The sequence below is a fragment of the Bubalus bubalis genome, chromosome 16 (genome assembly GCF_019923935.1).
Source record: "Bubalus bubalis isolate 160015118507 breed Murrah chromosome 16, NDDB_SH_1, whole genome shotgun sequence".
Lineage (NCBI taxonomy): Eukaryota > Metazoa > Chordata > Mammalia > Artiodactyla > Bovidae > Bubalus > Bubalus bubalis.
Window position 1 is genome coordinate 8,265,871 of NC_059172.1, and position 11,655 is coordinate 8,277,525.

Genomic DNA, 11,655 nt, shown 5'->3' on the forward strand with positions numbered 1-11,655 from the left:
GGTCTCAGAAAAGAAAGGGGTAAACAGCGGCGGGGGGAAGACGGGGGCTGGAAGAACGCGAAAGTTTGGGCCGTGTGTGGAATGTGCGCTGACGAATCGCAGGTCGCGGCGGCGGCCGCAGAGAGGACGCGGCTCGGGGCGGGCGCTGACGCGGAGGGGCGGGGCCTGTGCTGAGCGCCGTGGCGGCTCGTCTGCGGCCGCAGGTTCCGGAGGCGGGCCGGGCCCGGCTGGGTGGGTGGGGAGTGTGACGGGTAACCTGGCAGCCGCGGAGAGGTGGGTGAGCGGCCTCGGCTGTCTTGGGCCGGGACCATCACACTTCCGTATCCACTTCTAAGTCAGCTTTTCAAAGCCTTCGAGGTGGAGTCGCCTGTCAGCCCCTAGCTCTCCCAGCCTCCTCTTCTGCGCCTTCCTTCCCACCTGCCTGGTCTTCTCTGCTTCCTAGCCCTCAGCCTCACGATTTGGGTTTCTTGGGGTGAGGGGAAAGCCTTCTGTTAAAAGCACGTAATCTCCCTCGACCAGCCTGGGTCGTGGGCGGTTGTTTTTGGTTTTTTTTTTTGCCCCTTCCCTGTTGGACGGGTTTGAACACCAACCCCCACCCCCATCCCCGCCCGCCCCGCGTCTCTTTACCCCTTACTTATCCTGTGGAGTCAGAGGGGTTTGGGTCATGAATCCCGCCGTGACTAATCTCTGTCCTGAGTATTTATGACGTCTGTCAGCGGCTTCGTGGCCTGTCTACTTAGGAGCAGACTTCTTACTTTGTGAATAATTATGCCATCACCTCCATTAACCTTTTGCTCTTCCCAATTCAAGTTGCGGTGGTTTAGTTGCTAAGTCGTGTCCGACTCTTGCGACCCCATGGACTGTAGCCTGCCAGGCTTCTCTGTCCATAGGATTCTCCAGGCAAGAATACTGGAGTGGGTTGCCAGTTCCTTCTCCGGAGAATCTTCCCAACCCAGGAATTTAACCTGGGTCTCCTGCGTTGCAGGCAGATTCTTTACCAACTGAGCTAGGACGAAAGCAGTTCAAGTACCAGGCAGGCACTAAATGAGCCACCAATACTCGACTCCCATTCTCCAAGCCAAAGCAAGCCCGTCCTGTGGTCGTGAGTTAGTGGAGAAAAACCCAGAGTTACAGTTATAGCACCTTTTGCTTGAACAAAATGGAAATGTGAGAAAAGAATCTGTTGTGGTCTTTGAATCACTTTAAAGTCTTTGGTGGGTTTCTAATGTCTTTCTTTTTTTGTTTTGTTTTGTTTAACCTTTACAGAGAGAAGACTATAAATACCACAGCCACTTAAATGACGGTTAGCCGTTGAATTCTGACACTTCCTTAAATACTTTCTTTCATCAGCATCTTCACTGGAAAGAGTTCAGGAAAAATAACGGAGGGAAAGAAACAACATTTCCATGTACCATGGCTATACCAATAACAGTACTTGACTGTGATCTCTTGCTATATGGCCGAGGTCACCGGACATTGGACCGCTTTAAGCTGGATGATGTGACGGATGAATACTTGATGTCCATGTATGGGTTTCCACGACAGTTCATTTATTACTTGGTGGAGCTCTTGGGGGCGAGCCTTTCTAGACCTACTCAGAGATCCAGGGCTATTAGCCCAGAGACACAGATCCTTGCAGCACTGGGCTTCTATACCTCAGGTTCCTTCCAGACTCGGATGGGAGACGCTATTGGAATCAGTCAGGCATCTATGAGTCGATGTGTTGCCAACGTCACCGAAGCGCTTGTGGAAAGAGCTTTGCAGTTCATCCACTTTCCAGCTGATGAAGCCTCTGTGCAGGCTCTGAAGGATGAATTCTATGGGTTGGCAGGGATACCAGGGGTCATAGGGGTAGTTGACTGTATGCATGTAGCAATCAAGGCTCCAAATGCTGAAGACCTTTCCTATGTGAACCGTAAAGGTCTTCATTCTTTAAATTGCCTGATGGTGTGTGACATCAGAGGGGCACTGATGACTGTGGAGACAAGCTGGCCAGGGAGCCTCCAAGACTGTGTTGTGCTACAGCGGTCTTCTCTCGGCAGCCAGTTTGAAGCTGGGATGCACAAAGAGAGCTGGCTTCTTGGTAAGTCTGAGGTATAAATGCTTCATTCTGTAGATAGTGAAAAAATACAGTAGAATGAAATATGGAGGTCTATAGACCTGAGTCTCAGTCCTGTTCTCTTTTCAACACGACCTCGGATGAGAACTCTCTGAGCCCTGATTTTTTTAAATCAACATTTAAAAGACACTTATTAACATTAAAAATATTTATCTATTTATTTGGCTGTGTGGGGTCTTAGTTGGGGCACACGGGCTCTTCCTTGCAGTGTGAGGGCTTCTCTAGGTTCAGGGCCTTCTCTGGAGTTGCTGCATATGGGCTTAGTTGCCCCTCTGCACGTGAGATCTTAGTTTCTGGACCAGGGATCGAGCCTGAGTTCCCAGCATTGGAAGGTGTATTCTTAACCACTGGACCACCAGGGAAGTCCCAAAAGACACTAACATTTAAAAACATATGATTTGACTCAGTTCTTCTAAGAATTTATCTTGGAGGTACATATTCAGAAATATGTAAAACAAAATTACACAGGAACTTGCATAACAACAGTATTTTGTAGTCACAAACAACAGTAGCAACAACAACAAAAATTCCCCTTAAATAAAGCCAAAGTACTTATCAGTGCAGATCTGGTTAAATATAGTACCTTCATACAATTGAGCCTTAACTTTTTAGAATTTATTTGGCTGCGCCAGTCTTAGTTGCAGTACCTGGAATCTTTGTTGAGGCATGTGGGATCTAGTTGCCTGACCAGGGATCGAACCTGGGTCCCGTGCATTGGGAGCATGGAGTCTTAACCCCTGGACCACCAGGAAGTCCCAGAGCCTTCATTTTTATCATCTGTAAAATAGTGAAAGTAATGCTAAGGGCAGTAATATCTGTTGTTAGGATTAGGGAATATATACGGAAGTTCACTCTGAAGTATTGTGCACATGTATTCTTTTTGCCATCGGTGACTGTCACCATGACGTCTATATGAAAATGACAGTGGACAGTGCGTTTATACAGTTCTTATGGAAACTCGCTTCATAGACCTGCCTGCCCAAGTGCCCTCGGAAAGCCAGGCTTAATAATCTGAGTAGAACAAGAACCCATTTGGTACGAAGCGGTGCAAACCAATGTGACTGTAGAGCTGAGAGGAATACAGTTAGCAGTGATGAAACCCTCAAGCCTGGCAGCTTTCTTTTTGTTTTATTTTTAAAGCACTGCTCTTTTTGTGAGCAACAAGACAGGGGTTATCTTGTATACAACATATGTGAGAGATGAAGGAGCACATTAAGCATCAGAAGACCTCTCTTTCAAAACCATGAATCTTAACCTGATTTATTAAGGCCAGTCTGCACTGCACATGCTTGTTATGCAGTGTTTCACATGTAATAGATGCTCAGGAATTTTTTTTTCTTTAATGTGCTTACTGACAGTTAAAGAAAAACCTTCCCTTGGGACTTTCCCAGAAGTCCAGTGGTTAAAATTCTGTGCTTCCAATGCATGGGATTCAGGTTTGATCCCTGGTCAGAGAAATAAGATCCCACATGCCTGACAAGGTGATCAAAAAAAGAAAAAGAACCCTTCCCCCCTTCCAGGTGAAAAGAGACCGCTGTCACACTGGCTGGTTTGGCGCTGCCAGGGCACCACGGGCAACAGCTTGGAGCTGAACTGATTCTCTTCAGTTGCTTCTACACTGTTGCCAGTACATCGCCTTCTCATTACCTTACTGGATGTTTGTGTTAATCCCGCCTTTTGCCTACTCTGAATTTGTAAATTCTGTTTTCAGTCAACTCATACCAAGAAGAGAGGGAAAGACTGCAAATGTCTCATCCAGCTTCTTCTTCCACAGCTGGGGAAGTACTTGGGTTCCAAGCTGATTTCTTGTGACATGACCCAGGTACCCTAATTCTAACGCCAGCTAGAAATGACTGAGCACTTCCAAGTCAGTCAGGCGATCTTGTTAGTACTTTGCCTTGGATTATCTCACTTAATCCTTATAAAAACTTGTAAGGAGTTATATGCTAATGTCAGCATTTTCACAGAAGAGGAAATTAAGGCACAGAACATCTGTGCCATTTGTGTTTATTTTTTTTTGAATGAATCATATGAGGAGTTAGGGTTAGGGTTTGGCAAACGGTTAGGGTTAGGCAAAAAAGGTTAGGGTTTGGCAAAAAGACTATTTGGCAAATGGTCTTTTTGCTAGGACTTCAAGGTCATGTACCAATCACTGATTTTCTTTTCCTTCACAATTGGGGACCCTAGGTTCAGTTGGAATTATGGCTTTAAAGTAGTTTTTTAGTTGTTTATAGGACATAGTTGAAAATACGTAAAAATTTGGACAAATTTTTATGTATTTTTCTGATTGCCCTCTTGACAGAAAGAGTGCAAGTGGGAGGGACGGAAACATTGCAACCACACTTAACAATGTTTATTAAGGCCAGTTTTGGTACCCAGCCACATGCTAGACACTAATGATGCCAGGGAAGTACACCCACAGAAGTTGATGCTATGGAAATTAATTCCTTTAGTAACCTCAGTTCTAGCACAGACCCTTTGAAAAGCCTCCATGAGCTGTAACAGGCAAACTAGTTTGAAAACATGTGAACTAGTGTAGTGTTTCACAATTTTTACAGATCAAAAAGAGTTATCTGGGGAATTTTAAAAATGTATGTATTTATTTTTGGCTGCATCAAGTCTTAGTTGAGGCACTGGGCACATGGGCTCTTCTCTAGTGGTGGAGCATGGGCTCCAGAGTACTGGCTGCGTTGTAACAGTGTACAGGCGGCCCCTCAGCATGTGGGATCTTAGTTCCCCGACCGAGGATCGAACCCTTATCCCCAGCATTGCAAGGTGAATTCTTAACCACTGGACCACCAGGGAAGTCCTCTATCTGGGAAATTTGTTTAAAATAAGGGGACCCACTTCAGACTTCAGAAATGAGATTCTTCAAGAAAAGAATCCAATCATCATTTTTAACAGGTGGCCCAAATTATTTGTAATGAATAGATGGTTGGAAAACACTGGTCTCACATATAGGGAAAACTGGTAGGAGTCCGAGGAATGACAAGATGTTGAAAAAAAAGAGAGGTAAGATGACTGATTGTATCTTAAGTACACCATCAGATTTGTAGAGCGGTTCTAGATATGCTAAACCTAGAACTAGCTGTGATTCCCCCTTGGGTTTTGTTTGTTTGTTGAGCATATTTTCACCTTGGGTGTCATGCCTTCACGTCCTCATTCTTGTCTGCCCCTTCAAAGGGCATCAGCTAATTCTTCTTCTCTAAATGTACCTGCTCCTACACACAGTTCAGCCCGAGTTATTCCTTCAGCTCTTGACCTAGTCCTGTTAAGCAGCTTCGGGTAAGCTCTGCCAGAATGTCTCTTGGATGACTGATCATATAAGCTATTATAATCTGTTTAGCAATTCTGATCCTAATCCCCTCCTGAGTGTCTTTCTGGATTATAACCAGTTAATGGTGATGGGGCGTTTTATAAAAGGTCACCACTAACTAGCTGATCTTGTATGTTTACCCAATTAAAGCTCATATTGTTTCTTAGAGTGACATTTAACAAATATTTAGCATGTCTGTGTTTTCACATTCATCTTTTTATTTATTTGTTTATTTGTTGTCCACAAGGCATGTGGGATCGTAGTGCCCTGACCAGGGATCAAACCCACATTCCCCCAGTCTTGGAAACACAGAGTCCTAACCACTGGACTGCCAGGGAAGTCCCTCGACATCCATCTTAAATGTTTTTTAATTGTCTCTTGCAGCATTATACCATTGTTTTAGTGACTCTGCCTCTGACGTTATTAGCATTAGTTGACTAGCTCCTTCCTCTTTCTGACAGATCATAGGATGGCCGACATATATTTTTATTTTCTCATTTATAAAATGAGTTCAATAATATCTGCCTGGCAGAGCTGGGATTGGAAAAGAGATAATACAATGCCTACTACATACTAGGTATTCAGTGTCATAGATACTATTTTCATTATGACTTATAACATCAGTTTCTTATATACAGTATATATTAGGGACAAGTTCAATTAAAGAAGGTTGTACTTAGGAGGAAAAAAGTCAGCCAAATATACAATTTGAAGATATCTGATATCTCAGATACTTAAAGTTAATCCAGGGGCTTCCCTGGTGGCTCAGTGGTAAAGAATCCAGCTGCCAACGCAGGAAACATGGATTTGATCCCTAATCCGGGGAAATTCCACATGCCACAGAGCAACTAAACCCGCGTGACACAACTATTGAGCCTCTGCTCTAGAGCCCGGAAACCACAACTACTGAAGCCCTCGTGCCTGGAGCCAGGGCTTCGCGACAAGAGAAGCCACTGCAATGAGAAGCTCATACGCCGCAACTAGAGAGGAGCCTCTGCTCACCACGTCTAGAGAAAGCCGGTGCACGGCAATGAGGACCCAGTGCAGCCACAAATAAATTTTAAAAAATTAAAGTTAATCCAGTCCACCTAAAACTAATACAGTGTTATATGTCAATATCTCAGTAATGTTTTTAGTTAAAAAACTGCATTTAAAGTTAACGCAGTTCTTGGAAATGTAAGCTCCTAAAAGAAAGGAGTTCTATATATTTGGAACAGTGCCTAGCACTCTCTGAACAGTCCATAACTATTTTCTGAAATTGATGGTGGGTGAGGAACACAGCAAGAATGCAAGCTGGTATTCCTTAGGTCTATTTGTCTCAAATTTCTAAGGGTTTGTGCTTCTATCTGAGACATTTCACCTTCCAAATTTAGTGAATCAAGACAAGTAAACATTGTAGAAACATTGTGCCGTTGTAACGGGACACTGCACACCGGTTTTGTTTGTAGTGCTTCCCAGGATCATTGGTGCAGAAGTCATTTAAAGGAGATGCCTTGTGTATATTATTTTAATTGACTTCTGATTTTACTTCCCTATCCCTGACTGTTACTATTTGCATCATTATATTTATGCTTTCCTTGTTAATGTGAAATTCTACCAGTTCCTCTGTTACAAAGGTGTGGTCCTAATGAGTGTGATTTCTAGGTTGGCAGAACATCTCTGCTGGCACTTTTATTCTTCTGAGCACTGGAAGAATTAATGATGATTGTCTATAAAATCCTCTGAAATCCCCTGGTAGTGCCTTCACACCTGACATTTTAATGGTAAAGTTAGAGATTTTTTTCCTCACAAATGTTTTGAGGTCTTCTGGCAGAACTTCCTATTTCTCTCTTGCACTCTTGCTGTTTAGAGATTTTGTTTTATTTTAAAATGTTTATTTATTTATTTGGCCACTCTGGGTCTTAGTTGCAGCTGGGGGATCTTTAGTTATGGCTGGCATACAAACTCTTAGTTGTGGCATGTGGGATCTAGTTCCCTGACCAAGGATTGAACCTGGGCCCCCTGCATTGGGAGTACAGAGTCTTAGTCACTGGACCACCGGGGAAGTCCCTAGAGATTTTAAAGATTGGCTTGCTATGTGATAGTTTCTACTAACTTTTTATTTTAGAACAATATCTCTGAATTTAGAAAATCCTGGAATTGCCTGGAAGTCCAGTGGTTAGGACTCTGTGCTTTTGCTGCTGGGGGCCCAGCTTCAATCCCTGGTCGGGGAACTAGGATCTCATAAGCCACATATCACAGTGAAAAAAAAAGAATATTCAAGAATTTCATTTGCTCCAGTGCTTTCACCTCCATCCCACATTCCATCAGACTTAGCTTTCTTTAGCCGTGTCAGCTTTTTTTCCCTGTTGGTTTTAACCGAGGGTATTCCCAGCCAAAACGCCTGTCTTCCTGCTCATGACATAGGCATGCCTTCTCTATACCACAGCATTTCTCTCTCTTTCCCTGCTCTGCTTTGGCTCCAGAAACAGTTACATATTCTTGTCCATTCTCTGTATACGCACCTGCTGCTAAGTCACTTCAGTCGTGTCTGACCCTGTGCGACCCTATAGACGGCAGCCCACCAGGCTCCACTGTCCCTGGGATTCTCCGGGCAAGAACACTGGAGTGGGTGCCATTTCCTTCTGCAATGCATGAAAGTGAAAAGTGAAAGTGAAGTTGCTCAGTCGTGTCCAATCCTCAGCAACCCCCATGGACTGCAGCCTTCCAGGCTCCTCCATCCATGGGATTTTCCAGGCAAGAGTACTGGAGTGGGGTGCCATTGCCTTCTCCGGTATAGCACCTGGCTTTTCTTTTTTTGTTTGTATTCCAGTTATAAACGTCTGTGATTTCTTTGGGCCTTCCCCACAGGTGACAGTTCCTTCTTTCTCCGCACCTGGCTCATGACCCCACTTCACATTCCTGAAACTCCAGCTGAATATCGCTATAACATGGCCCATTCCGCAACTCACAGTGTGATTGAGAAGACCTTCCGAACACTCTGCTCCCGATTCCGCTGCCTGGATGGATCCAAGGGGGCACTGCAGTACTCTCCGGAGAAGTCCAGCCACATCATCCTGGCCTGCTGCGTCCTCCACAACATCTCCCTGGAGCACGGGATGGATGTGTGGTCCTCTCCAGTGACCGGCCCGGTGGAACAGCCCCCCGAGGAGGAATATGAGCACATGGAGTCCTTGGACCTGGAGGCTGATCGCATCCGTCAAGAGCTGATGCTCACTCACTTCAGCTAATGTGGAAGGTGGGGAGGAGCGAGGCTTTCCAGGAGCTGTGACAAACTTCCCCTCCCAGTACCCCCTCCACAGTCCCATCGCCTAGCATGACTGAGTATGTGGACACTTGTCACAAACTGATATATAATCTGCGTGTTTTAGAAGGGTTGGGTCAACACCAGAATATCTTGATTCGTTTGCAAATTTATTAACTAAACAGAAACCCCCAAGATCAACAGTTCCCTGCTATGCACTGAACACCAGGTTAGCACCGTTCACTCAATTGAAAGTTCCTTGGTTGTAGACATTTATTTCATGCTTACAGAATCAAAGAGGAAAACAGCATCTAGCCAGACAGAACGCTTTGTTTGTTGCAATTATCTAGAGATTTCAAAAGAAAGCAATATTTGTCCTGAATTATTTGGATGGTATTTTAGCTTTTCTAATTTCCTACCTATGAAGACATAATATGAGGCAAGTGTGAAGAGTGATTTTCAGCTGGGGAATGGGCTTCTGACATAAATAAACGGCTACTAATCTGAGCTTGCAGTGTGTGTTTTTAAGAAGATGTGAGGGACAGTCTGAAACCTCCATCTTAATCTGTCTGCAGTAATTGAGCTGACTTGGACCTAGCTCCCAAGGAGAACATGTGGACTCCAATCTCCTACTTCCAACCCTGAGTAGGTGCTAAAGGCTAAGTGGGTTTAGGAATTCAATCAGCTTAAAAAAGACAAGTCAAATATAGATAAAACAGAAAGCTTACACTTTTACAGAGGATCTAAAGACCCTGATAGATTGACGGGCAAAGGAGATTCACCCAGATTTAGACAGTCCCCATCTAAATGGATCACATTTCTTATGGTCAGGATATTAGAATGTCCGTTTGGCCATTCTGCTTTGAAATTCCTTGTTCAGAAGGAAAGTTTAGGGAATAAAGTATTAAGAAAAAAAGAGAGGTAAAAGGGATATAATTTCTTGATTTGAAATTAATTTTGAAGTTAGATCTACTTGAATTATCTTGTGTGCAAAGTGATGGACAGAATTTCTCAGGAAATAAATAATCCCCCACCAAGTCTTATTCTAAAATTATACTGATATAAAAATAACCCGATTGGAATAATGAAAGTGTGAATTAGGTTCACACATTGGTACCTTTGCTGGGACAAAAAAGAGACTTTCCTGGGGTTTGTTTTGTTCCTGGTTTCTCAGCCACTCACCATGTGATCGCTCTGAATTGTCCTCTTGGATCTTTTCCTACCTGCCTCTGGCTGTGTTTTAATCTGGTGATTTTCAAAGTAAAGAAATGAACAGCTGATGACAGAAGAAATTTGGAAATAAATCGAGGGTGACTCAGCCTCAAGATTAAAAACAATTATGGATTATTATCTTCTGTTTATTTCTACTCCAAATGCTATTTCCCATCACCATCCTACTCTAAGAGAGTGGGTCCATTTGGCAGGAGGTGGAGCTTGACAAGTATAGTGATCATAGAGCTGGGAGTGGACAAGGAAGAGGAGACTGGAAACTTTAGTTCTATTCATTATGAAATAGAGGTGCCTGGTTATGTTTTTTTTTTTTTTTCTTCGTGAAGTTTTAACTTGTGACCCAGGCTTGCTTTGTCTCCCTCATAAGGCAATATTTTAACTCTGTCTTTCCCAGTTTCCTGAGATGGGTATTTTTCCCTATAAAGTTTTGGTTCCATTATGAATATTGCGAGAGGAAAGGCTTACTGCCATCTGTGCATGTTAAGTGGCAAGGTGGAGTGTAATCTTGAAAAGTGCCTAGCCTTTTAGCCTTCAAAAACTACATTAAAGGGAAATTGGGGGTTTTACAACTTAACTCATTAGTTGGTGACAGGAAGCCTCAATGGGAAGAACAGTCTAGGGGCGATTTCATTAGCAATTTCAAGTCTGTTACTTGCACACCAAAGGTAATTTCTGAGTGCTAAACAGACTAATGGAGAAGGCGATGGCACCCCACTCCAGTACTCTTGCCTGGAAAACCCCATGGGCGGAGGAGCCTGGTAGGCTGCAGTCCATGGGGTCGCTGAGGGTCGGACACGACTGAGCGACTTCACTTTCACTTTTCACTTTCAGGCATTGGAGAAGGAAATGGCAACCCACTCCAGTGTTCTTGCCTGGAGAATCCCAGGGACGGGGGAGCCTGGTGGGCTGCCATCTATGGGGTCGCACAGAGTCGGACACGACTGAAGCGACTTAGCAAACAGACTAAACATTGGATGGCAGTGTTTTTCCCCAGGAGCATTTCATTCCCTAATAATTCCACCGAGTAACTGTTCAAATCTATTCCTTTCATTTCCTCTGGATCTGGATTTCTATAGGCTAGGTTTTTTTTTTTTTCAGTCCATAGTTATTACCCAAAATGATCTAGGGGAGGGATCAGGATCTGTATTTCCACATTACCAAGGGTTTGCTCATAGGAGATTTTTATAAGTGCCTGAGAAGTCTTCTCTTGAGGGCCTTATTGTGGATATATAGTATCTTCATTGGAGAAGCAATGGCAACCCACTCCAGTACTCTTGCTTGGAAAATCCCATGGATGGAGGAGCCTGGTAGGCTACAGTCTATGGGGCCGCAAAGAGTCGGACACGACTGAGCGACTTCACTTTCACTTTTCCCTTTCATGCATTGGAGAAGGAAATGGCAACCCACTCCAGTGTTCTTGTCTGGAGAATCCCAGGGACGGCGAAGCCTGGTGGGCTGCCATCTATGGGGTTGCACAGAGTTGGACATGACTGACGCAACTTAGCAGCAATATCTTTGTGGTATAGCTTTGGGAAAGAGTCAAGGATTTTGCCCATCTTATGTAAGCTTCATCTTCCCATAGATGATTCCATCTGGCCAGCCTAAGAGTCTTCCAGATTTGCCCTTAGCTGTTGCAAAACAGCGGAAGTCTCAGGTTATACTAAGGAAAAACTACAATATTGGGTCACCATTGGTTTACCAGTTCCAAATGATACAAATGAGGTAACATAAACATATTCTTAGTTT

The 11,655-nt window shown here is 44.0% G+C and overlaps 1 protein-coding gene across 2 annotated transcripts; it reads left to right on the plus strand.

Annotated features, from left to right (window-relative positions):
* The first annotated feature begins 141 nt into the window (after positions 1 to 141).
* Positions 142 to 9,186, plus strand: HARBI1 (harbinger transposase derived 1). 2 transcript variants are annotated; one of them, XM_006042392.3, is made up of 3 exons: positions 142 to 273; positions 1,267 to 2,083; positions 8,286 to 9,186. In XM_006042392.3, the coding sequence occupies exons 2-3, from the start codon at positions 1,414 to 1,416 to the stop codon at positions 8,663 to 8,665; spliced, it is 1,050 nt and encodes a 349-aa protein (XP_006042454.1). In that variant the 5' UTR covers positions 142 to 273; positions 1,267 to 1,413; the 3' UTR covers positions 8,666 to 9,186. The 2 variants fall into 2 exon arrangements, with proteins under 2 accessions (XP_006042454.1, XP_006042455.1); XM_006042393.3 differs by having other exon boundaries at positions 215 to 357.
* The last annotated feature ends 2,469 nt before the right edge of the window (positions 9,187 to 11,655 follow it).

Excerpts from the sequence above, each read along its gene's own strand:
- HARBI1 (XM_006042392.3), top strand. The coding sequence starts at position 1,414 with ATGGCTATACCAATAACAGTACTTGACTGTGATCTCTTGCTATATGGC. Across the intron at positions 2,084-8,285 it reads CAAAGAGAGCTGGCTTCTTG|GTGACAGTTCCTTCTTTCTC; the intron begins GTAAGTCTGAGG and ends CCTTCCCCACAG.